The sequence below is a fragment of the Coregonus clupeaformis genome, unplaced genomic scaffold (genome assembly GCF_020615455.1).
Source record: "Coregonus clupeaformis isolate EN_2021a unplaced genomic scaffold, ASM2061545v1 scaf0003, whole genome shotgun sequence".
NCBI lineage: Eukaryota > Metazoa > Chordata > Actinopteri > Salmoniformes > Salmonidae > Coregonus > Coregonus clupeaformis.
The window spans coordinates 28,147-55,718 of record NW_025533458.1 but is presented as its reverse complement, the minus strand read 5'-3'; the positions used below and the strand labels follow the sequence as shown (position 1 = coordinate 55,718).

Genomic DNA, 27,572 nt, shown 5'->3' with positions numbered 1-27,572 from the left:
TCAACTGGTTTACCTGGTTAAATAAAGGTGAAATAAAATAAAAATAAAATAAAAATAAATAAATATACTGTTAATGCAGGTTACCTATTCTGGATGCACTGGGTGAGGTAAGGGCTGACACAGGTGCATGGTGTCTGTTAGAGGACATGGAGAAGGCAGAGAGACTTATTGCTCAAAGAAGGAAAACAAATCAATGGTGGGGGAATATTCTGATTAACTGATAACACATAAATAGCAATACTGATGGCAATATATTTTGTCTGTAACAAATATGTGGGGAACTTCTGAGATTTCTACCAACCTTGTGGCACTGCAGAAAGATGAGTGCATTCCCAATACAAAGGCTGTGACTTCTAATCCCAGCAAGGTTGATATTGAAAAGTGAGGACTGGGAAAGTTATTATTTCCAATATAAGGTTTTGTGCATTATGTAAGCTGGACTTCATCCCACTTATATCAAAACCCCTATCCCACTTCATCAATTATATCAACCTAAAAGAGCATTCCCTTGGGACCGCTACACGACATCCTGAAGACTGGTGAAATGAAAGTCCTGAGAACGTCCTAAAAAGGTCCTGACATGGTCCTCGGTGACGTCCTGGTAATTTATAGGGAACTAGACAAAAGTCCCCCAGAAAACATTCCCTTGGGACCATAATGCGACGTCCCCTTGACCATCATGAAACGTCCTCTTGTAGTCATTGAATGTCCCATGGATAGCGTCCTATCAGAATCCAATAGGAACATTTTCGGAATGGACATCAAAATACCTTATTATAATGTTATACTGCGACCACACGGGGACCTGTACCGACTGTCCTCTTATGGTCCAGAGGTTAACGTCATGTTTTAATGTTCCTAGAACGTTCTCAGAATGTCAGTGTGATGGTCTCCCGAGTGGCGCAGTGGTCTAAGGCACTGCATTGCAGTGCTAGCTGTGCCACTAGAGATCCTGGTTTGAATCCAGGCTCTGTCGTAGCTGGCCGTGACCGGGAGACCCATGGGGCGGCGCACAATTGGCCCAGGGTAGGGGAGGGAATGGCCAGCAGGGATGTAGCTCAGTTGGTAGAGCATGGCGTTTGCAACGCCAGGGTTGTGGGTTCGATTCCCACAGGGGGCCAGTATGAAAGAAAAAAAAAAAAATGTATGCACTCACTAACTGTAAGTCGCTCTGGATAAGAGCATCTGCTAAATGACTAAAATGTAATACTGTCTCACCAAAACCCTTAAAGGGACCTAATGGTAACGTCACCTGATGTCCTTAGGACATCCGCTATTTGCTGGAAAAAGCCTGTCGCTTTTAGCCGTTAGCATCCATCAACTCAGATTAGCCTAGTATCACTTAACATATATTGCTTATGTATGATATTGTATTTGTCAATCTTGCATAATCTTTGGAGTGGTTAACACATTTTTAGTCACTCAAAAGTTTTCGAGAGGCTTTGCTTTTGGGACTTGGTGTTTTTCGTTTTATAGAATTATGGTTAAGTAAATCATTTTTAGCTCAATTTGCGAGGGTGCGCAAATTGAAAACGGGGAGAAGCTAATTGCCAGCTGACAGAAATGCTAATGATGTGGAGGCTGTTTTGACTCTCTCTCAAAGCACAGCTGACAGTAAGTCGGTGGTGGCAGCAAATACCACAGGCGTCTGACAAGAAGCCACCTGTTTCGGCACAGCAACAGAGACAAGGGACAAGCAACAGAATGCTGGCTTTATATTGTTGTGGGTTCGTTTCCCACGGGGGGCCAGTATGATTTAAAAAAAAATGTATGCTCTGGATAAGAGCATCTGCTAAATGACTAAAATATTGCGAACATTTACTCTAAACACCATAGGAATCAGTCTGAGAGATTGATGTAGTGTTTCTTTCCATCAGTATAGTCTCACCCTGATCCTCTGGTATAATTGCCATTTCTCATCCTTCAACTCCCTCGTCGAGTTTAGAGTATCTGTGGCTCGACAGTGGTGAGAACGCCATGGCAACGGGGAGAGATGTCATTTTCATCTCTGTATGACAGCGTTCTCTGTGGTGGGGTGGGATATCTTTTTCCACTTCCCCTCTCAAAACGTTGACATGTCGATCAGTGCTGTCATCCCACTCCAACCTCTGCTGTTGGAAAAGTGGAGTTATTCAGAGAGGAGAGGGGTGTGTGAGTGTGTGTGGGCACAGGGTCATGCTGCATTGATTTGGCTAAATTTGGTAACTGACAGTGTGTGTGTGTGTGTTTTCTACAGGAATGCACTAATGACTGCTGCAACGCCAACAACTGCACATTGAAGGAGGAGGCTCAGTGCGCCCATGGGGTCTGCTGCGAGGGCTGTAAGGTATGACACACACATACACACAAACAGGCATGGACGGATGTCCTCATCTCACTTAAAGCACTTAAAATAACAACAGCCTCTACTTTTCCTCTTTGGTCTATAATACTGTATCCTCTCACATGTTTCAACTTTCTTGTTTTGTTTCATAGAAAGGGGATAACAACTTCTTAGAAGTCTGTGAGAGATAAGCTTCATATCTCCCTAGCATGATCATAACCCATCTGCCTACAAATGTAGGATCTTATTTTGAGCCAGTTTGCAAATGTGAATTATTATGTAAATGTGAATTACATTTTTCGTAAGGGAAAATCAAGTCTGAAATTTCAAAGTGGAAATTACAAACTTCAGAAGCCTTTTTACACCTCAAATACGTTTTAAATGTCCTGCATTGAAGGAGATTTCTCCTGCAACAGGGTGATCAAATTACGATCCTACATCTGTATTTGATTGTGTGTTTGAATTATTGATTTAATCCGTTCTGTAGTTAATCATGTACTGAATGGTCTTTTAAACAAGTAGGCCTACATCATACTGAATCCCCCCTCTTCTCCTTGGTTTTTCCCTCCTCTCCCCCAGCTGAAGCAGGCAGGTACCATGTGTCGTGGTCCTGCGGGGGCATGCGACCTGCCTGAGTACTGCACTGGAGGCTCTCCATACTGCCCAGCCAACGTTTACCTGCTGGATGGATCCTCCTGCCTGTACGGTCATGCCTACTGCTACAGTGGCATGTGTCTGACCCACGAACAACAGTGTCTGCAGCTGTGGGGCTACGGTAGGGATGGACGCCTCTATATTACCATGTATACTGTACGTACTGGTATATAACCTCTTATGCTCTAGTCCGATGTGTCTGAACTTAGACAGTAGAAACACCTAACGAGAAGCCTCATTATTGCCTCATCAACAGTTGGTACTCGAATTAACAATTTCTTGATAAATTACTTTGATCATGAAATTGGCTATTCAGCTCCTGAAAAATAGTACTGCAGTACTTACTATTCTCTTAGCCTGTAGCCTACACACACACTGCATTACCACACACCCATCCTCTACTCCTGTACACACAGACCTAGAGAGTATTTGTAGAGAGCTTTTGTCACGTACGGTAGTTACCTCACTATCTCAGTTAGCATCTCTCAAATCGCTTTAGCATTTAGAAACTCTAGCTAGTCATTACGAAATACAACTTCAAACTCTATTTGCGTATTTGATGATAAGACTCCACCTTTCTCTCCCCCTATTTGAATAGGTAGTGATGAGTATAGCCTTTCTATTTACATAGATACCACAGATCACGATAAGGATCTACACCTTTAAACTACATTAGCATAAGCAGTTGGGTAACACTTTAGATGTATTACAGCCTTAGCCAGCCATTGCAGTTCGAAGCTTTATTAAAGCATATTTTAGTATTTTTTTCATTAGTCCACTGTCAATATGGTCCCCAAAAAGTGTGCATGTCAGCAGTGAAGTTTTCAAAATAGAGCACTTTCAGTAGAAATCTAAAAGTGTGATGATGATGTGTTCAATGTGGGTTCGATTCCCACGGGGGACCAGTATGAAAATGTATGCACTCACTCACTGTAAGTCGCTCTGGATAAGAGTGTCTGCTAAATGACTAAAATGTAAATGTAATTGTTTTGAAAAAGTTGTGTCCCTTCTGTCAGAATATTCTTTTGGACATAACAAAGTTAACATAACTTTTTTTTCTTTATCCTTTTTAAATTCCTCCTGTGCATTCAGTAGCAAACATTGCCTTTTGTGTAGGAATAACATTCATGTTGACCTTCTGTAGATGTTACTTGATGTTTTTGTTGTTGTTGTTGTTTGGGGCTTTTTTCCTATTAACAAAGCATCCTTTAAATGACTGCCCTTGGTTTTCACTCAAAACAGACTGTGAATTCCTACTTGAACAGTGTAAATTGTGTTGTCTCAAGTAGCTGATATTGTTGCTCTTTGGAAGTGAATATAGCTCACTGTAAGGGGCTTTATGGCTTTTCTTATGAGTGAGTGGTTATATTAACTATTATTTACATTATGGATTTTAATGTCCCAGGTGCCCGGCCAGCGCACGACGCCTGCTTTCAAGACGTCAACGCAGCAGGGAACGCATTTGGAAACTGTGGGAAGGACGGACAGGGAAACTACATGAAGTGCGAGAAGAGGTGTGTGGGAACAATGCCCTGGTATAAAGCTTCGTAACGCGACATAGCAGTTTCTAATCCAATTACAATCTAATCTATCTAACTACATTGCCTTTTCATAGTTATAAAGGGTTAAGACACTATAGCATGGACCAGGGGTGGCCAAACTATAATTCTGTGGGCCAAACCTAGTCCTGGAGGGCCGTGATGAGTTGAATTAGGTGTGTTAGTGTTGGCTAGAACAAAAGCCTGCACACACTGTAGCTATCCAGGACCATCCATGATCTGCTGTATAACTTATAAGGGCCCAGAGGTTTTCCTTGTCAGATCACAAGAACATGAAAAATTCCTGGCCTTGACCATAACACGCTACTACACACAGTCTGACATCCAGTGTTTTTCCTAGCTGCCCACCATTCCTTTTCTAAAGCGTGCTCCTGCTGCCAAGCACCATCCTCGTCCACGCCACGGCCCTCTGTGTACTGTAAAGTGCTGTTGTGTGTCTTAGAGAGCGTTTCCATGGCGTCTCGCCAGAGCTAATTAATTAATCCAAATTAGCTATGCAAATTAGTCTTGTGTACGAATGATACACCACTGCCCAACTGCGTTAGAGAGAATCCAATAAGCGACGTGGAGACGTTACATTTTTGGGGGGGCGGCCATCAGTAGAGGAGATCTAAGGATACACTAGGCCCTCTTCCAGGTGCAATTAAGATGTTTAGATAGCTACTAGGCTTGAGTCATTTACATTCAAAAGTCATTCATTGTAATGTAATCTGCCTCTTGTCTTTGTTTCCGGTGGATGTTTTGATGTGTGCGTGCATGTCTGTGCGTGCGTGCCTGTCTGTATGTCTGTCATTGTGTATGTCTGGCTGTGTGTATCTGTCGCTCACGTGTCTGCCATTCATTCATGTGCATTATGCATCCATCTCCAGCGATGCAAAATGTGGGAAGATCCAGTGCCACAGTGCGGCCAAGAAGCCTAAGGGCACCAATGCAGTGTCCATTGACACCACCATCCGTAGGGATGGCATGGAGGTGAAGTGCCGGGGGACGTACGTCTACACCACCCAGGATGGACAGGGGGACCTCCCCGACCCAGGCCTCGTCATGACAGGCACCAAGTGTGGAGAGGGGAAGGCTAGTAGTGGTTGCAGTATAATATGTGTATCTTTTATGTGTATCTTCTTTTATCTTTGGACATAGACTGTAAGTCTATATTATATTTTTCTATGTTGGTCTTTTAGTATTTAATGTAGTATTGATTCGGTGTCTACTAGTGATGTAATTAATTTCTCTACCTCATCCAAAACCTGTCAGCTTAACTCAATTGTGATTCATGCTGTATAGTAATCTTAAATATTCATGCTATATAGTAATCTTAAATATTCATGCTATATAATAATCTTAAATATGTACATATATTAAATATGTAGACACACGTGTTACTATTTTTCTCGGCCCAGGACCGAGATTGGGAAACCCTGCTCTAAGTTACCACGCCAAGCCAAATCACTGCAACACGACCCTGCGCCCACACACACACACATTCACTAACACCCACACCTTGTACCTAATCAGTGTGAAATCTAAACATGTTTGTGTTACTGCAGGTGTGCAGGGACCGCCGGTGCCAAAATGCCTCTTTCACCGAGCTCGAGAGCTGCATCGCTCACTGTCAGGGCCATGGGGTAAGCACTAGGCCTCACACACACACATGCAAACATACACACAAACACACTTCCCCCCATCTCTGTAATCTTATGTTACACACTGTCCTTGGAGCGAAGGCAGATCGCTGTCACTGTAGCTCTTGTAAAACAGGAGAAATGGATGGCAGCAACACATCCCCTGAAGCCATAAACTATTTATCGGTTAAGTACCACGTTTATGCACCTGTCCCTATAGGTATCTACAGAATAGGCCTATACAGATTTGAAAGAAGGTTATCAATGTCACTTCCCAAAACTCCCTGCTAACTTTGTTGAACTCACGCACGACTCACGCATATCACCATCAGCGTCTGGTGGCACTGAGCTTTTTGGCATCAGAGACACAGACAGACGTAATTTCACACCCCCAACATTTCTTTCTTAAAACGGGCCCTCCAGGTCGGCCATCTTAGAAGCGGGAAACCGATGACTCATTAAAGCGAAAGGGCTTCCATTAGCGAGGCGCTGGCATTCTAAAATGTTATTAAAACTCCTCAACCAGCTGCCCGCTGAGGGTTACAAACAGAACAGTCTCTCTGTCTCTCTCTCTCTCTCTCTCTCTCTCCTTTAATGAAGCATTCAGAAGGAGTAAACAACCATGTTCTAGTCAGTGTTATGATGATGTTATTGAAGTATATAAATTATTTTTCTACATCATTTAGCAGCAGGAAATGATAGTAATCAAGTGGAAAATGTTAATCTCCAGAAAGGGTTTTGATATGAATATCAAACAAGCTGAATTGGCACAAAGACTATAACCCTTTCATTCAAAGTCATGGAGTTTGTTCATCACCTCCTGTTTGCTAGTAAACAAACAATTAGCATGCTAAATTCACTTGGCCCTTCTCCAGACACGTAAGATCATCATGACAGTCAAGGAGGAAGATCATTTACGGTAACACACTGTTTGTGTGTGTGTGTGTGCGTTTGCCACACTGTGTGTGTTCGCGCATGTTATCCACAGGTGTGCAACAGCAATGGCAACTGTCACTGTAACCGAGGGAGGGCGCCTCCCTTCTGTGAGAAGCCTGGCCTGGGGGGCAGCGTGGACAGTGGGCCTGTCCAGTACGACAGTGAGTTGACCTTCATACACACACAAACATGCGCACATGCACGCACACACACACACAATCCCTCCCTATCAACCTTCTCATACCCTCTGATTTACAGTAAAGTGCTAAGAGTGTAAGATTAGCACAGCCTTTGTGTTTCTGGTCCAGTTTAAGCCTTCTGCCCACTACATCTAAGGCTGGTTGTACAGGTTTCTATAAAAGTGTATAAAATGGTATTATCTCTTTGTGCTCCAGGTCAGCTGGGGTTGGTGGTAGGCCTTCTCTTTGCCTTCCTGGTGCTACTACCTGGGATCCTCATCGCATTCTACTGCTACAAGATCAAGAGCTCCTACTACCACAAGTGGCTGTCCCAGAGAGAGAAGAACAACAAGGCTAACAGGTATCTAGCTGCCACTAGCCGCTCCTCTATAAGGCTTAATTAAGCCTTCATAAAGGTTAGTGTGTTGGAGAAAATGGAGTATGTAGGCTAGCTGGTCTGGTCACACTTTAAAGCTTAGAGAGGATCTCATGTTAAATACTGTTGAAGTAATATGGCTACAGGTTCATCTGCCTCATCTAAATGCCATTCTTGTGGGAAGGTGCTATAGACAACCAAGTGCTAACAGTCAGTATCTGGATAATATGTGTGAAATGCTTGATAATGTACAGTGGGGAAAAAAAGTATTTAGTCAGCCACCAATTGTGCAAGTTCTCCCACTTAAAAAGATGAGAGAGGCCTGTAATTTTAATCATAGGTACACGTCAACTATGACAGACAAAATGAGAGAGAAAAAATCCAGAAAATCACATTGTAGGATTTTTTATGAATTTATTTGCAAATTATGGTGGAAAATAAGTATTTGGTCAATAACAAAAAGTTTCTCAATACTTTGTTATATACCCTTTGTTGGCAATGACACAGGTCAAACGTTTTCTGTAAGTCTTCACAAGGTTTTCACACACTGTTGCTGGTATTTTTGGCCCATTCCTCCATGCAGATCTCCTCTAGAGCAGTGATGTTTTGGGGCTGTCGCTGGGCAACACAGACTTTCAACTCCCTCCAAAGATTTTCTATGGGGTTGAGATCTGGAGACTGGCTAGGCCACTCCAGGACCTTGAAATGCTTATTACGAAGCCACTCCTTCGTTGCCCGGGCGGTGTGTTTGGGATCATTGTCATGCTGAAAGACCCAGCCACGTTTCATCTTCAATGCCCTTGCTGATGGAAGGAGGTTTTCACTCCATGGCCCCATTCATTCTTTCCTTTACACGGATCAGTCGTCCTGGTCCCTTTGCAGAAAAACAGCCCCAAAGCATGATGTTTCCACCCCCATGCTTCACAGTAGGTATGGTGTTCTTTGGATGCAACTCAGCATTCTTTGTCCTCCAAACACGACGAGTTGAGTTTTTACCAAAAAGTTCTATTTTGGTTTCATCTGACCATATGACATTCTCCCAATCCTCTTCTGGATCATCCAAATGCACTCTAGCAAACTTCAGACAGGCCTGGACATGTACTGGCTTAAGCAGGGGGACACGTCTGGCACTGCAGGATTTGAGTCCCTGGCGGCGTAGTGTGTTACTGATGGTAGGCTTTGTTACTTTGGTCCCAGCTCTCTGCAGGTCATTCACTAGGTCCCCTCGTGTGGTTCTGGGATTTTTGCTCACCGTTCTTGTGATCATTTTGACCCCACGGGGTGAGATCTTGCATGGAGCCCCAGATCGAGGGAGATTATGAGTGGTCTTGTATGTCTTCCATTTCCTAACAATTGCTCCCACAGTTGATTTCTTCAAACCAAGCTGCTTACCTATTGCAGATTCAGTCTTCCCAGCCTGGTGCAGGTCTACAATTTTGTTTCTGGTGTCCTTTGACAGCTCTTTGGTCTTGGCCATAGTGGAGTTTGGAGTGTGACTGTTTGAGGTTGTGGACAGGTGTCTTTTATACTGATAACAAGTTCAAACAGGTTCCATTAATACAGGTAATAAGTGGAGGACAGAGGAGCCTCTTAAAGAAGAAGTTACAGGTCTGTGAGAGCCAGAAATCTTGCTTGTTTGTAGGTGACCAAATACTTATTTTCCACCATAATTTGCAAATAAATTCATAAAAAATCCTACAATGTGATTTTCTGGAAAAAAAATTCTCAATTTGTCTGTCATAGTTGACGTGTACCTATGATGAAAATTACAGGCCTCTCTCATCTTTTTAAGTGGGAGAACTTGCACAATTGGTGGCTGACTAAATACTTTCTTTCCCCACTGTATGTGATATCAACAGAGAGGTATATTTTCTGGGTGACCTAAATATTTTTGACATTTGAGTCATTTAGCAGACGCTCTTATCCAGAGTGACTTCCAATTAGTGAGTGCATACATTTTCCTACTGGCCCCCCGTGGGAATATTGACTGACTTTCATCAAGCTGCCCATTCAAGAAAAAGATTCGAACTGTAACCAGTGCCCGCAACCTGGTTCAGGTTATCAGTCAACCTACCAGGGTATTTACAAACAGCACAGGAATAAAATCATCCACATATATTGATCAGATCTTTACTAGTGCTGCAGAAATCTGCATTAAAATAGTATCCAAATCCATCAGGTGTAGTGATCACAATATAGTAGCCATATCTAGGAAAACCAAAGTTCCAAAGGCTGGGCCTAATACAGTGTATAAAAGGTCATACAATACGTTTTGTAGTGATTCCTATGTTGATGATGTAAAGAATATTTGCTGGTCTGTGGTGTGTAATGAAGAGCAACCAAACTCTGCACTTGACACATTTATGAAATTGCTTATTTCAGTTACTAATAAGCATGCACCCATTAAGAAAATGACTGTAAAAACTGTTAAATCCCCATGGATTGATGAGGAATTTAAACATTTTATGGTTGAGAGGGATGAGGCAAAAGGAATGGCAAATAAGTCTGGCTGCACAACTGATTGGCAAACGTACTGCAAATTGAGAAATAATGTGACTAAACTGAATAAAAAGAAGAAGAAACTATACTATGAAACAAAGATGAATTATATAAAAAATGATAGTAAAAAGCTGTTTAAATTTTGGGCAAAAAGGTAAACTCAGCTCCATCATTCATTGAATCAGATGGCTCATTCATCACAAAACCCATTGATATTGCCAAGAACTTTAATGTTTTTTCATTGGCAAGATCAGCAAACTTAAGCATGACATGCCTGCAACAAAAGCCGACCCTACACATCCAAGTATAACTGACCAAATTATGAAAGACAAGCATTGTAATTTTGAATTTCGTAAAGTGAGTGTGGAAGAGGTGAAAAATGGTCTATCAACAATGAAAAGCCACCTGAGTACAACAACTTGGATGGAAAATGACTGAGTATAATAGCGTACGATATTGCCACTCCTATTTGCCATATCTTCAATCTAAGCCTACAAGAAAGTGTGTGCCCTCAGGCCTGGAGGGAAGCAAAAGTCATTCTGCTATCCAAGAATAGTAAAACCCCCTTTGTAAATGTTTGTAAAAATGGTGTATGACCAGATACATTTTACAGTAAACAAATTGACAACAGACTTTCAGCACGTTGATAGGGAAGGGCATTCAACATGCACACACAAATGACTGATGATTGGCTGAGAGAAATGTATGAAAAAAAGATTGTGGGAGCTGTTTTGTTAGACTTCAGTGTGGCTTTTGACATTATCGATCATAGTCTGCTGATGGAAAAACACCCCCATGCTATATTGTGGATAAAGAGTTAGCTGTCTAACAGAACACAGAGGGCGTTCTTTAATGGAAGCCTCATCAACATAATCCAGGTAGAATCAGGCCTTTCCCAGGGCAGCTGTCTAGGCTTCTTACTTTTTTCAATCTTTACTAATGACCTGCTAGTGGCTTTGAGTAAAGCCAGTGTGTCTGTGTATGCTGATGACTAAACACTATACAGGTCAGCTACTACAGCGAGTGAAAATCACAGCAACACTTAACAAAGAGCTGCAGTCAGTTTCAGAATTGGTGGCAAGAAATAAGTTATTCCTAAATATTTCAAAAACTAAAAGCATTGTATTTGGGACAAATCATTCACTAAACCCTAAACCTCAACTAAATCTTGTAATGAATAATGTGGGAATTGAGCAAGATGAGGTGACTAAACTGCTTGGAGTAACCCTGGATTGTAAACTGTCTTGGTCAAAACATGTTGATGCAACTGTAGCTAAAATGGGGAGAAGTCTGTCCATAATAAAGCGCTGCTCTGCCTTCTTAATAACACTATCAACAAGACATGTCCTACAGGCCACAGTTTTGTCGCACCTGGACTACTGTCCAGTCATGTGGTCAGGTGCGACAAAGCGGGACTTAGGAAAATTACAATTGGCTCAGAACAGGGCAGCAGAGTACACAGAGTACACAAGTACCATTAAATGTACACAGAGCTAACATTAATAATATGCATGTCAATCTCTCATGGCTCAAAGTAGAGGAGAGATTAACTTCATCACTACTTGTTTTTGTAAGAAGTATTGACATTTTGAATGCACCGATGCATACCTCACATTACATGCTACCAGAGGTCTCCTCACAATCCCCAAGTCCAGAATAGACTATGGGAGGCGCACAGTACTACATAGAGCCATGGCTACATGGAACTCTATTTCGCATCAGATACAGTGAGGGAAAAAAGTATTTGATCCCCTGCTGATTTTGTACGTTTGCCTACTGACAAAGAAATGATCAGTCTATAATTTTAATTGTAGGTTTATTTGAACAGTGAGAGACAGAATAACAACAACAAAAATCCAGAAAAACGCATGTCAAAAATGTTATAAATTGATTTGCATTTTAATGAGGGTAATAAGTATTTGACCCCTCTGCAAAACATGACTTAGTACTTGGTGACAAAACCCTTGTTGGCAATCACAGAGGACAGACGTTTCTTGTAGTTGGCCACCAGGTTTGCACACATCTCAGGAGGGATTTTGTCCCACTCCTCTTTGCAGATCTTCTCCAAGTCATTAAGGTTTTGAGGCTGACGTTTGGCAACTCGAACCTTCAGCTCCCTCCACAGATTTTCTGATTTTCTATGGGATTAAGGTCTGGAGACTGGATAGGCCACTCCAGGACCTTAATGTGCTTCTTCTTGAGCCACTCCTTTGTTGCCTTGGCCGTGTGTTTTGGGTCATTGTCATGCTGGAATACCCAACCACGACCCATTTTCAATGCCCTGGCTGAGGGAAGGAGGTTCTCACTCAAGATTTGACAGTACATGGCCCCGTCCATCGTCCCTTTGATGCGGTGAAGTTGTCCTGTCCCCTTAGCAGAAAAACACCCCCAAAGCATAATGTTTCCACCTCCATGTTTGACAATGGGGATGGTGTTCTTGGGGTCATAGGCAGCATTCCTCCTCCTCCAAACACGGCGAGTTGAGTTGACGCCAAAGAGCTCGATTTTGGTCTTATCTGACCACAACACTTTCACCCAGTTCTCCTCTGAATCATTCAGATGTTCATTGGCAAACTTCAGACGGGCCTGTAAATGTGCTTTCTTGAGCAGGGGGACCTTGCGGGCGCTGCAGGATTTCAGTCCTTCACGGCGTAGTGTGTTAGCAATTGTTTTCTTGGTGACTATGGTCCCAGCTGCCTTGAGATCATTGACAAGATCCACCCGTGTAGTTCTGGCCTGATTCCTCACCATTCTCATGATCATTGCAACTCCACGAGGTGAGATCCTGCATGGAGCCCCAGGCCGAGGGAGCTTGACAGTTATTTTGTGTTTCTTCCATTTGCGAATAATCGCACCAATTGTTGTCACCTTCTCACCAAGCTGCTTGGCGATGGTCTTGTAGCCCATTCCAGCCTTGTGTAGGTCTACAATCTATTCCCTGACATCCTTGGAGAGCTCATTGGTCTTGGCCATGGTGGAGAGTTTGGAATCTGATTGATTGATTGCTTCTGTGGTCAGGTGTCTTTTATAAAGGTAACAAGCTGAGATTAGGAGCACTCCCTTTAAGAGTGTGCTCCTAATCTCAGCTCGTTACCTGTATAAAAGACACCTGGGAGGCAGAAATATTTCTGATTGAGAGGGGGTCAAATACTTATTTCCCTCAATAAAATGCAAATCAATTTATAACATTTTTGACATGCGTTTTTCTGGATTTCTTTGTTGTTATTCTGTCTCTCACTGTTCAAATAAACCTACCATTAGAATTATAGACTGATCATTTCTTTGTCAGTGGGCAAACGTACAAAATCAGCAGTGGAACAAATACTTTTTTCCCTCACTGTAACTGATGCGAGCAGTAGTCAGATTTTAAAAACAGATAAAAATACACCTTACAGAACAGCGGTGACTGTGAAGAGACACACACACAGGCACAGACACACGCATACATATGCTAACACATGCACTCTACACACGTACACATGGATTTTGTATTGTAGATATGTGGTAGTAAAGTAGTGGTCTGAGGGAACACACTTAATGTGTTGTGAAAAGTGTTACGAAATGTAATGTCATGTCATTATTTTAAATTGTATATAACTGCCTTAATGTTGCTAGACCCCAGGAAGAGTAGCTGCTGCCTTGGCAGCAGCTAATGGAGAGCCTTAATAAATACAAAAAAAGGGGCAATATGCAGTTGCTACATCCATTTTTGAATGTATAAATTAAAGATATGTACCCATTGATTCTTGAAGAATATAACTTATAAATGCCTCATGAGATTAGTTCAACTGTCGTACCCCATCAGAACCCAAAATACAAACTAGTTTTACGCCAATGTTTTTAAATAAAGTAAATGTAAATAAACACTTAAATAGTCTCAAAACATAGTTAAAACTATAATTTTGATATCATGGATGGTCAGTCCTTGCATCCATAGCTCTGTCAATGAATTTGAGAGTGGTTACATTTCTCCATCCCCGCCCCTGTTTTTACTGAAACAACAGGGGCAGAGAGCCACTTTGTTATTGTTTAATCACATCCTTAGTACTTTTAGAAAGGTAAGAAATGTGGGATTCTGATACAGCAACAAAGTGACTATTACAGAGCAGGCAAAGAATAGCAAAAATGTATGTTTCTTTTTTTGTATAGCGCAGGGCTTGTGCAACGTGCCATGCCTTAATTTTTTGTTTTACAGGAATGATATACAAATGAGGAGAAAGATGTCGCCAGCTTTCCACTGATGTAATTAGATTTCCTGTCTGATTCCCAGTTCGTCCACTACATAGCAGTAGAAGATCACATGACGTGTCCTGGACACTTGAAACCAGATGAGTCCGTTAGGTTAATGAGCCAAGGATGGATAGCTACAGTGGGGAAAAAAAGTATTTAGTCAGCCACCAATTGTGCAAGTTCTCCCACTTAAAAAGATGAGAGAGGCCTGTAATTTTCATCATAGGTACACGTCAACTATGACAGACAAAATGAGAAAAAAAAATCCAGAAAATCACATTGTAGGATTTTTTATGAATTTATTGGCATATGATGGTGGAAAATAAGTATTTGGTCAATAACAAAAGTTTCTCAATACTTTGTTATATACCCTTTGTTGGCAATGACACAGGTCAAACGTTTTCTGTAAGTCTTCACAAGGTTTTCACACACTGTTGCTGGTATTTTGGCCCATTCCTCCATGCAGATCTCCTCTAGAGCAGTGATGTTTTGGGGCTGTCGCTGGGCAACACAGACTTTCAACTCCCTCCAAAGATTTTCTATGGGGTTGAGATCTGGAGACTGGCTAGGCCACTCCAGGACCTTGAAATGCTTCTTACGAAGCCACTCCTTCGTTGCCCGGGCGGTGTGTTTGGGATCATTGTCATGCTGAAAGACCCAGCCACGTTTCATCTTCAATGCCCTTGCTGATGGAAGGAGGATTTCACTCAAAATCTCACGATACATGGCCCCATTCATTCTTTCCTTTACACAGATTAGTCGTCCTGGTCCCTTTGCAGAAAAACAACCCCAAAGCATGATGTTTCCACCCCCATGCTTCACAGTAGGTATGGTGTTCTTTGGATGCAACTCAGCATTCTTTGTCCTCCAAACATGACGAGTTGAGTATTTACCAAAAAGTTCTATTTTGGTTTCATCTGACCGTATGACATTCTCCCAATCCTCTTCTGGATCATCCAAATGCACTTCAGACGGGCCTGGACATGTACTGGCTTAAGCAGGGGGACACGTCTTGCACTGCAGGATTTGAGTCCCTGGCGGCGTAGTGTGTTACTGATGGTATGCTTTGTTACTTTGGTCCCAGCTCTCTGCAGGTCATTCACTAGGTCCCCCCGTGTGGTTCTGGGATTTTTGCTCACCATTCTTGTGATCATTTTGACCCCACGGGGTGAGATCTTGCGTGGAGCCCCAGATCGAGGGAGATTATTAGTGGTCTTGTATGTCTTCCATTTCCTAATAATTGCTCCCACAGTTGATTTCTTCAAACCAAGCTGCTTACCTATTGCAGATGCAGTCTTCCCAGCCTGGTGCAGGTCTACAATTTTGTTTCTGGTGTCCTTTGACAGCTCTTTGGTCTTGGCCATAGTGGAGTTTGGAGTGTGACTGTTTGAGGTTGTGGACAGGTGTCTTTTATACTGATAACAAGTTCAAACAGGTGCCATTAATACAGGTAACGAGTGGAGGACAGAGGAGCCTCTTAAAGAAGAAGTTACAGGTCTGTGAGAGCCAGAAATCTTGCTTGTTTGTAGGTGACCAAATACTTATTTTCCACCATAATTTGCAAATAAATTCATTAAAAATCCTACAATGGGATTTTCTGGAATTTTTTTCTCTCAATTTGTCTGTCATAGTTGACGTGTACCTATGATGAAAATTACAGGCCTCTCTCATCTTTTTAAGTGGGAGAACTTGCACAATTGGTGGCCGACTAAATACTTTTTTTCCCCACTGTATATGGATAGCTGCAGCCCAACATGGCGACCAGAGCATGGGCGAGTGGGAGCGTCAAAAGGAGTGGGTGTATGAAAAGCGAATCAGCTAATTGGGCAGATTTGTAAATAAACAATCGTCAGTTTTATAACTGAAAATGTACAATTATTTGTGTAAAACTAACAGTGAAATACAACTCAGACTCATCCTCTGGCTTCAAAACAGAAATACAAACTCGTGCGGTACGGTAGCTCAATGTATGGTAGTTACATGGTAAGAAACGAAAGGAAAAGAACACTGCCCAATCATAACCGTCTAACCTATAGCAGAGTGCTTTCTACACCCATTCCTTTCCACACACCCACTCCTTTCCACATGCCCAATACTTTCCTTTCGACACACCCACTTGCCCATACTCCAGTCGCCATATCGGGCTTAAAATCTTAAAATGACCCTAGCGATTGTGGCTTTCAAGTTATGAATCTTTTTTTTTTTATATAACACACAGAGAGACGAGGAAACTTCAAACTTATTTTCCCATTCACTTTTCCCATTGTAAACAGGTGACATAGATCAACAGCGCATATGGAGCATTCTTATGATATTGCCAGCAGTAAGATTTGAGTTTGATTTCCAAAAAGACAAGTGCTGTAGATTTTCGAATGATATGTCACTTATTATTTTCTGACCAAAATTGACAGAGTGGGTACCACTTAACCAAAACAGTTGCTCAGAGTTAAACAGGTTAAGACTTAATGAAGCCTTCATAAGACCTATATAGATACTTAAGCAAATGGCACCATGTGCAAGAGGGTTTGTTTCGACAATTGATTGAACTCCAGAATCATCTAATTACTCAGAGAGTGATAACACTAGGATGCTGGATGGGTTTGTTGCTGTGATTTACTACTACGCACGTCATCCTCTGACTGCAATCTGCCCGCTCTGCACTTTCTACACCATCAGAACACCTTTATAGAGGCAAACAAATGTACTATCCGCCATAAAGTCTAGTATGTTCCCCCTCTTCGAGTAGAAGAGCAATAAAGACACAGAGTCATCATAATGCCTGGCTGTTGGATGAAGTCCAGACTGAGAGAGGGAGGTATTCTGCCATGATGCCCCTGGAAATAAAGCTCATCGCGTTCTGAATGTACAGAGAAATAGGTTAATCATTGGGCGGCAGGTAGCCTAGCGGATAGCATCATTGGGGTTCGTATACCCGAGCCGACAAGGTGAAAAAAGTCGGTGCCCTTGAGCAAGGCACTTAACCCTAATGTGCTCCAGGGGCGCTGTACTACTATGACTGACCCTGTAAAACAAGACATTTCACTGCACCTATTTGCAACATGTAACGTGTTGGTTTCATGAGCTGAAATAAAAGATCCCAGAAATGTTTCATACGCACAAAAAGCTTATTTCTGTGAAATGTTGTGCACAAATCTGTTTACATGCCTGTTAGTGAGCATTTCTCCTTTGCCAAGATAATCCATCCACCTGACAGGTGTGGCATATCAAGAAGATGATTAAACCGTTTTTTCACACAACACAATGCCAAAGATGTCTCAAGTTTTGAGGGAGCGTGTAATTGGCATACTGACTGCAGGAATGTCCACCAGAGCTGTTGCCAGAGAATTGAATGTTAATTTCTCTACCAACGTTGTTTTCAAGAATTTGGCAGTACGTCGAACCGGCCTTACAACCGGCCTCACAACCGCAGACCACTTGTAACCATGCCAGCCCAGGACTTCCACATCCGGCTTCTTCAACTGCGGGATCATCTGAGACCAGACACCCGGACAGCTGATGAAACTGAGGAGTATTTATGTCTGTAATAAAGCCCTTTTGTGGGGAAAAACTCATTCTGACTGGCTGGGCCTGGCTCCCCAGTGGCTGCGCCCCTGCCCATTAATGTGAAATCCATAGGTTAGGGCCTAATTTATTTACAGTGGGGAGAACAAGTATTTGATACACTGCCGATTTTGCAGGTTTTCCTACTTACAAAGCATGTAGAGGTCTGTAATTGTTATCATAGGTACACTTCAACTGTGAGAGACGGAATCTAAAACAAAAATCCAGAAAATCACATTGTATGATTTTTAAGTAATTAATTTGCATTTTATTGCATGACATAAGTATTTGATACATCAGAAAAGCAGAACTTAATATTTGGTACAGAAACCTTTGTTTGCAATTATAGAGATCATACATTTCCTGTAGGTCTTGACCAGGTTTGCACACACTGCAGCAGGGATTTTGGCCCACTCCTCCATACAGACCTTCTCCAGATCCTTCAGGTTTCGGGGCTGTCGCTGGGCAATACGGACTGTCAGCTCCCTCCAAAGATTTTCTATTGGGTTCAGGTCTGGAGACTGGCTAGGCCACTCCAGGACCTTGAGATGCTTCTTACGGAGCCACTCCTTAGTTGCCCTGGCTGTGTGTTTCGGGTCGTTGTCATGCTTGAAGACCCAGCCACGACCCATCTTCAATGCTCTTACTGAGGGAAGGAGGTTGTTGGCCAAGATCTCGCAATACATGGCCCCATCCATCCTCCCCTCAATACGGTGCAGTCGTCCTGACCCCTTTGCAGAAAAGCATCCCCAAAGAATGATGTTTCCACCTCCATGCTTCACAGTTGGGATGGTGTTCTTGGGGTTGTACTCATCCTTCTTCTTCCTCCAAACACGGCGAGTGGAGTATAGACCAAAAAGCTCTATTTTTGTCTCATAAGACCACATGACCTTCTCCCATTCCTCCTCTGGATCATCCAGATGGTCATTGGCAAACTTCAGACGGGCCTGGACATGCGCTGGCTTGAGTAGGGGGACCTTGCGTGCGCTGCAGGATTTTTATCCATGACGGCGTAGTGTGTTACTAATGGTTTTCTTTGAGACTGTGGTCCCAGCTCTCTTCAGGTCATTGACCAGGTCCTGCCGTTTAGTTCTGGGCTGATCCCTCACCTTCCTCATGATCATTGATGCCCCACGAGGTGAGATCTTGCATGGAGCCCCAGACCGAGGGTGATTGATCGTCATCTTGAACTTCTTCCATTTTCTAATAAATGTGCCAACAGTTGTTGCCTTCTCACCAAGCTGCTTGCCTATTGTCCTGTAGCCCATCCCAGCCTTGTGCAGGTCTACAATTTTATCCCTGATGTCCTTACACAGCTCTCTGGTCTTGGCCATTGTAGAGAGGTTGGAGTCTGTTTGATTGAGTGTGTGGACAGGTGTCTTTTATACAGGTAACGAGTTCAAACAGGTGCAGTTAATACAGGTAATGAGTGGAGAACAGGAGGGCTTTTTAAAGAAAAACTAACAGGTCTGTGAGATCCGGAATTCTTACTGGTTGGTAGGTGATCAAATACTTTTGTCATGCAATAAAATGCAAATTAATTACTTAAAAATTATACAATGTGATTTTCTGGATTTTTGTTTTAGATTCCGTCTCTCACAGTTGAAGTGTACCTATGATCAAAATTACAGACCTCTACATGCTTTGTAAGTAGGAAAACCTGCAAAATCGGCAGTGTATCAAATACTTGTTCTCCCCACTGTATTTAAATTGACTGATTTCCTTATATGAACTGTAACTCAGTAAAATCGTTGAAATTGTTGCATGCTGTGTTTATATTTTTGTTCAGTGTGTGTGTGTGTGTGTGTATGTGTGTGTGTGTTGTATTGGACTGGAAAAGGGGTCTGGTTATATTAAAGAGAGGAGATATTTACATTTACATTTACGTCATTTAGCAGACGCTCTTATCCAGAGCGACTTACAAATAGGTGCATTCACCTTATAGCCAGTGGGATAACCACTTTACAATGTTTTTATTTTTTATTTTGTATTTTTTATGTTTTTTATTTTTATTTTATTATTATTTTATTATTATTATTATTATTTTTTTGGGGGGGGGTTGGAGTAAGGGGGGGTGGTAGAAGGATTACTTTATCCTATCCCAGGTATTCCTTAAAGAGGTGGGGTTTCAAATGTCTCCGGAAGGTGGTGAGTGACTCCGCTGTCCTGGCGTCGTGAGGGAGCTTGTTCTACCATTGGGGTGCCAGAGCAGCGAACAGTTTTGACTGGGCTGAGCGGGAACTATGCTTCCGCAGAGGTAGGGGAGCCAGCAGGCCAGAGGTGGATGAACGCAGTGCCCTCGTTTGGGTGTAGGGACTGATCAGAGCCTGAAGGTACGGAGGTGCCGTTCCCCTAACAGCTCCGTAGGCAAGCACCATGGTCTTGTAGCAGATGCGAGCTTCAACTGGAAGCCAGTGGAGTGTGCGGAGGAGCGGGGTTACGTGAGAGAACTTGGGAAGGTTGAACACCAGACGGGCTGCGGCATTCTGGATGAGTTGTAGGGATTTAATGGCACAGGCAGGGAGCCCAGCCAACAGCGAGTTGCAGTAATCCAGACGGGAGATGACAAGTGCCTGGATTAGGACCTGTGCCGCTTCCTGTGTAAGGCAGGGTCGTACTCTCCGAATGTTGTAGAGCATGAACCTACAGGATCGGGTTACCGCCTTGATGTTAGCGGAGAACGACAGGGTGTTGTCCAGGGTCACGCCAAGGCTCTTCGCACTCTGGGAGGCGAGATCATGGAACAGGCAGTCCTTCTCCGGGAGGAAGAGCAGCTCCGTCTTGCCAAGGTTCAGCTTGAGGTGGTGATCCGTCATCCATACTGATATGTCTGCCAGACATGCAGAGATTCGATTCGCCACCTGGTTATCAGAAGGGGGAAAGGAGAAGATTAGTTGTGTGTCGTCAGCATAGCAATGATAGGAGAGGCCATGTGAGGATATGACAGAGCCAAGTGACATGGTGTATAGAGAGAATAGGAGAGGGCCTAGAACTGAGCCCTGGGGGACACCAGTGGTGAGATCACGTGGTGCGGAGACAGCTTCTCGCCACGCCACTTGGTAGGAGCGACCGGTCAGGTAGGACGCAATCCAAGAGTGAGCCGCGCCGGAGATGCCCAGCTCAGAGAGGGTGGAGAGGAGGATCTGATGGTTCACAGTATCAAAGGCAGCAGACAGGTCTAGAAGGACAAGAGCAGAGGAGAGAGAGTTAGCTTTAGCAGTGCGGAGAGCCTCCGTGACACAGAGAAGAGCAGTCTCAGTTGAATGACCAGTCTTGAAACCTGACTGGTTTGGATCAAGAAGGTAATTCTGAGAGAGATAGCAAGAGAGTTGGCTAAAGACGGCACGCTCAATAGTTTTGGAGAGAAAAGAAAGAAGGGATACTGGTCTGTAGTTGTTGACATCAGAGGGATCGAGTGTTGGTTTTTTTGAGAAGGGGTGCAACTCTCGCTCTCTTGAAGACGGAAGGGACATAGCCAGCGGTCAAGGATGAGTTGATCAGCGAGGTGAGGTAAGGGAGAAGGTCACCGGAGATGGTCTGGAGAAGAGAGGAGGGGATAGGGTCAAGCAGGCAGGTTGTTGGGCGGCCTGCCGTCACAAGTCGCAAGATTTTATCTGGAGAGAGAGGGGAGAAAGAAGTCAAAGCATAGGGTAGGGCAGTGTGAGCAGGACCAGCAGTGTCATTTGACTTAACTAACGAGGATCGGATGTCGTCAACCTTCTTTTCAAAATGGTTGACGAAGTCATCCACAGAGAGGGAGGAGGGGGGGGGGTTCAGCAGGGAGGAGAATGTGGCAAAGAGCTTCCTAGGGTTAGAGGCAGATGCTTGGAATTTAGAGTGGTAGAAAGTGGCCTTAGCAGCAGAAACAGATGAAGAAAATGTAGAGAGGAGGGAGTGAAAAGATGCCAGGTCCGCAGGGAGTCTAGTTTTCTTCCATTTCCGCTCAGCTGCCCGGAGCTCTGTTCTGTGAGCTCGCAATGAGTCATCAAGCCACGGAGCTGGAGGGGAGGACCGAGCCGGCCGGGAGGATAGGGGACATAGAGAGTCAAAGGATGCAGAAAGGGAGGAGAGGAGGTTTGAGGAGGCAGAATCAGGAGATTGGAGGGAGAAGGATTGAGCAGAGGGAAGAGATGATAGGATGGAAGAGGAGAGAGTAGCGGGAGAGAGAGAGCGAAGGTTGCGACGGCGCATTACCATCTGTGTAGGGGCAGAGTGAGTAGTGTTGGAGGAGAGGGAGAGAGAAAAGGATACAAAGTAGTGGTCGGAGACTTGGAGGGGAGTTGTAGTGAGATTAGTAGAACAACAGCATCTAGTAAAGATGAGGTCAAGCGTATTGCCTGCCTTGTGAGTAGGGGGGGACGGTGAGAGGGTGAGGTCAAAAGAGGAGAGGAGTGGAAAGAAGGAGGCAGAGAGAAATGAGTCAAATGTAGACGTAGGGAGGTTGAAATCCCCCAGAACTGTGAGGAGGAACTGTGTAAAGGAGTCTTCTGAATGAATATTTAACGATACGGAAAATGGAACTTCTTGATAGATGATTAAAAGGCTCTTTAGTGGAGACCTGCATTTTTTTTTGTAGCCAATAGTTTGGGTTCATTTACATCTCAATATCGGTATACTGTGTGTGGTTGATTAGGGAGAAATCTGTATTTTGATGTATTTTCGTGTGTGTGTGCGTACGCTTCCATACATTCTTGCTGTTGTGGGATTAGCCAAAAGCATACAAATTTAACCTATGAGGTTCTTTAGAAGTTCCTTGCCAGACGTTAAATTAAAACATTCCTACCTGCCCTTGACCTGCTCCTCGCCTCAAGCTCCCTGAGAATACTTGATGGGGACAGACTGTGCCATCTGGGGCACATACACACACACACACACACACACACACACACACACAGCCTAATGTTTGCCAGCCCAATCCCCCACACCTGGGGACACTCAAATCAACGTCGGATTGAAACGCCAGCACAGCCTTCAGAAATACAGCCGTCTATTCGATTGCCTCTAACACCCCTTCATTTTTTTATTCATCCTCCTCTTTCCCCAGACTTGAAGGCTCTATGGAGAAGGGTAAGAACGGACGCCTCAACCCAGCGTTTCATCTGAAGGTGGTGGGGCTGGCGAACAAAGGAAACAGTCACAAGGGGGTGAGTGTTAAAGGGGAGGGGAGTTAAATCTAAGTTGACCTATGAGTCTCTATATGCTGGGAATGTTTGTCTCTGTGTTTCTGAGAACTACATACATTAAACTAAAGTCTAGCTAGCCTTGCTTTAAATTGCCACATTTACAACTGTGGCTCTGCCTGTGTCAACTTTCTGTGATAGCAACTGTCACTGTTTGCCTCCCATGTCGCCCTCTCTTCTCTGTCTGCTAACTGTCTCCTTCCCTTCCTTTTTCGTAATACTTTTTTATTAGTTTTTCAACATACTTTTCATACAATTTGAATGACATAATCCTAAAATGTTCTTTATATTATTCTCTAACCATTGTCTTTTCTCTCCCTACAGCTCCCTCACACCAGCAAAGAGGTGCTGCCTCTCAGGCCAGGCCCCACCACCAACGGCACCCAGCCAGTCAACATTGTGCGTCCCCTAAGTCCCGCCCCCTCGCCGCATAACACGCTACAGAGCTTCAAGGTGGTCCGCCCGCCTTTACCTGTCAGCAAGCCGCCCGGGGCCCCGTCCAAATCACCCACCCCCCCTCAGAAACTCACCCCGCCAAAGAAACCGCTGCCCCTCAACCCAACACGATCACCACTGGTAAGTTTTTCCGTTTTTAATATTATTCCTTTCGTTCATTCATTGAGAAAATGTCTTTCTGTTTAAAAAAATCATCCTGTGTCTGTTTTTACTAAAAAAGATGTAGTTGGACCGAGAAAATAGATGAAATAGCAACAGATGAAACAGCATGTTTTAGTTTTTATCTGATTGTTTTCCATCGATTTCCTCCAAATTACCCCCATCTCTGCCTGTAAGCTGTAAAAGCCTTTGAAAATGCCATTGGCTTCGAATTTAATATTGCTCTGTGTTTGCACAACATTAATTTATCTGCGGTTGTTTTTTGATAAGCATCTAAGAGTGGAGGTAGAGAGGTACACTGTAATGAAATAACACACCACGAAGTCAGACAAAGCCTGCCAACCACCGGATTAAAAACTGCTTGAGTTGTGTGATAAGACTGGGTGAATCCAGTCGACAGTAGTGGAGGGCCTATTTGCATATACCCCTCCTGCTGTATTCCTAATATCATTTGTAGTGCATTAGGAGTGTGTGACATGGTGAAGTGCTTTATTATGGCTTTGATCACATTCTAAGGCCTACGTCTTCTCTCCCTCTCTTTCCCCTTTTGCCTGTTTCACCGTTTCCATTTTTTCTCTCTCTCCTTTCTCTCTTCATCCATTTTCGCTCTCTCAATTCAATTCAATTTCAATTTAAGGGATTTATTGGCATGGGAAACGTATGTTAACATTGCCAAAGCAAGTGAAGTAGATAGTAAACAAAAGTGAAATAAACAATAAATATTAACAGTAAACATTACACTCAGAAGTTCCAAAAGAATAAAGACATTTCAAATGTCATATTATGTGTATATATATATATATATATATATATATATATAGTGTTGTAACAATGTGCAAATAGTTAAAGTACAAATGGGAAAATAAATAAACATGGGTTGTATTTACAATTGTGTTTGTTCTTCACTGGTTGACCTTTTCTTGTGGCAACAGGTCACAAATCTTGCAGCTGTGATGGCACACTGTGTTTTTTCACCCAGTAGATAAGGGAGTTTATCAAAATTCTTTGTGGATCGCTGTAATCTGAGGGAAATATGGGTCTCTAATATGGCTCTCGCTCTGTTTCTGTCTCTTCCCCGCTCTTTCCGTGTCCCTTCTCTCTCTCTTTCTCAGTTGGTGTCAAAGCTGCAGCCCAGACACTCCCCCTCTCCTCCTCAGAGGCCCCTCCCCCTCAGCCCTGTCCGAGGGGGGGTGTTACAAATGAGCCCAGCGACGGCAGTTCCTCCCAAACCCTCAAATGGGCTGCTGGTGATGATGCCCCCTGCAATCGGCCCCAAACCAGTGGGCAAGGTGTCTGTCATCCCCCCTCTCAAAGCACTCAGGTGGGTCCACACATATGCAGGCATGCACACACGCACACACCCACACACACAATGTGATGACTTATGATTTACTTGTGTGGGTATGGCCATAGGCATACATTGCAAAAGCAAAGATTATATCACTTAGCTACATGTACATGGACAGAACACATTTCAAACAATGTTTTTGTCATTTATAACCCATTATAGAGACTGCTGGCTTTGTGTGCGGTTAATAGCTGTTTTCCAAAGTGAGTGGCAACAAGTGAGCAGTGCCATAGATTACAAAAAATACACTGTTGTTTTTAGCTATAAATAACTCTCCAATGTTCATGCCTTGGCATCAACTGGACGTATTATTAGTCTCCCTGATAAAATCTAAAATAGCCACTCCAAGAAGTCCTTGCTCATAAAACAGCCATTGTTAACATTGTTAATCTGCTTTTTCCAGTAAAACTCCAACAAACCCCCCTTGAGTCACCATTTTACTATTTCCCGAAAAGAATTACCTCCCCTGATTCCTGTATCTCTCCATCTCACGCTGTTTTGAACTCCGGCAGCAAAGTTGTCATAGCTTGCAGGGAAGGACTGTGTCTGTGTGTCTGTGTCTGTGTGTGTGTGTGTGTGTGTCTGTGTCTGTGTGTGTGAGCATGAGCTTTAGAACCAGGAAGAAAATAAAAAAGAACTTTATAAGCCACAGCTCACATTGTCAAGCACAGATCTCTCGCTGCTTCTGCCCGTTTCGTCAAACAATCAATTCTCACTTTATTTCACTGTTATGCTCGGAATCTGAGGTCTGCACTCTATTTATTTTAGAAGCCAAGCTGGCAACTAGCCATGCGCCTTTATTGGCTTTTGTTATCTGCTGTGTTTAAAGCTTCTCACAAACCCTAGAGTGATTGTTGTTGGGGTTAATGGGTTGTTCTTTCTTTCTGAAGACTGGGGGCCAGGAGTATAAAACAAACATCTCTCTCAACATCTCACCCTGTCCTCGAATCACTCCTAAATTCTAAAAAGTCTCCATTGATTAGTGTTTCAAATCATCGCCCCTCTCTGCACTGTGCTTTTTATTTCGGGGACTGTGGTGACAAAAAGAAGGAGAACTATATAAAATGCTTTACAAGCCTCAACACAACAAGACTCTGTCTACGCACTGTGTTAAAAGCAACTGTTTCTTTCTTTTCTTTTCTTCGTTTGCTTTTCATTCCCCCTCTCAGACCGGTCCCAGGAGCGAAACCAAATACAGTCTCGTTGCCTTTCCGAAAATGACCCTGGAAGTCTATCAGGTGCCGGCAGTCAGCAGCAAGCAGTTAGTCTATTTGCACTATAAAGACCCGGTTGGAGGGCTGGTACAAGGCAGACGCTGTCCAACAGTCATAGGGGACGAGGCAGAGGCTGATGGAGGGTGGAGAGGGAAGCAAGAGGAGGGGGTACTGGAGTGAACTTGGTCGTTCTCCCTCCAGAGGGTCCTGTCGCCTGACTTGAAAATCGTGACCTGAATGACCTCACCCTGTCCCGTGACAACGATGAAAGACGACGCGGTTTTGCACGTATGGAAAACCGTGCAGACTGAGATGTGGTATTGCTGGTAGTGGTCACATTGCCAAAACCTTGATTTTTATTGTTTGTTTGTTTTTATTGTCAATCCGTTTATAGGACTAGCTAGCATTTTTATTATTATTGTTGTTTAGATGTCTGTTTACATCTTAAAAAATTAATGGTTTGTGTTATGTGCCAAAGAGTACTTTTGAGGCATGTTGATCATTGCAATTTGATTTGAATGTCTCTTGCTGTGTGTCATTTTTGAGGGGAATTGTTACATAAAAAAACTCACCTTTTTACAAAACTGACTTGTGTACTTCTTCTTCCTCTGTGTTTTCTAGGTTGAAATCTACATATATATTGAAATATATTATTCATACGTTTCTCCCATCCATATTTATAAAAACTGTCAAGTCATGGCCAGGACAGCTGAAGCTATGGGACTTGACACTCCAAAGGCATCACCCTCTCCTCGGCTTTGACTTTTTATTCAACACGGAGGACTTGACACAGCCAAGTTGTTACACATACACATAGAGCTTCAGATCTGGACCCATCACACACAATCCTCAATGCCTTACCCAATGCCGTAGTCTTTTCTAAAGTACAGTATCAAATCTTTAATCATTAGATTGTTATATCAATAGATTGCCTAATTTCCAATACACAAAAGAGACATTCTGTCATGAAAAGAGGGGAAATTCTTTGCAAGCTTAGATAAGCTTAAACAAGTGGCCTTGTAGAGAACTGTAGAAAAGCATGACTCAGGAAACAAGCAACATTCTTTCCTTTCATTATAATTGAAAGAGTGCAGAGGAAACAAAATAAAATCCTGTTAAATATTAAAGTGTGCTTTTTAGTTTGCTGTAGCCTCAGGCTGGATAGAGAAGGGATTTGTCCAAGATCTCCCACTCCACTATTTTTGGACAACAATGACCTCCAATGGACAGCACCTGCATCTCCAGGTTATTCCTTTTGACATAACAGCTTGTTTTA

The 27,572-nt window shown here is 43.2% G+C and overlaps 1 protein-coding gene across 1 annotated transcript in view; it reads left to right on the top strand.

Moving 5' to 3' along the window:
• LOC121554317 (disintegrin and metalloproteinase domain-containing protein 33) overlaps window positions 1-27,337 on the top strand; it is a 207,645-nt gene extending 180,308 nt beyond the window's left edge. Inside the window, exons 13-23 of the mRNA XM_041867832.2 lie at window positions 2,237-2,326; window positions 2,903-3,098; window positions 4,383-4,491; window positions 5,406-5,610; window positions 6,084-6,161; window positions 7,147-7,255; window positions 7,490-7,634; window positions 22,984-23,083; window positions 23,444-23,695; window positions 24,847-25,055; window positions 26,252-27,337. Coding sequence (XP_041723766.1) covers window positions 2,237-2,326; window positions 2,903-3,098; window positions 4,383-4,491; window positions 5,406-5,610; window positions 6,084-6,161; window positions 7,147-7,255; window positions 7,490-7,634; window positions 22,984-23,083; window positions 23,444-23,695; window positions 24,847-25,055; window positions 26,252-26,303 — 1,545 coding nt within the window. The 3' untranslated portion in view covers window positions 26,304-27,337. The remainder of the gene's footprint in view (window positions 1-2,236; window positions 2,327-2,902; window positions 3,099-4,382; window positions 4,492-5,405; window positions 5,611-6,083; window positions 6,162-7,146; window positions 7,256-7,489; window positions 7,635-22,983; window positions 23,084-23,443; window positions 23,696-24,846; window positions 25,056-26,251) is intronic.
• The last annotated feature ends 235 nt before the right edge of the window (window positions 27,338-27,572 follow it).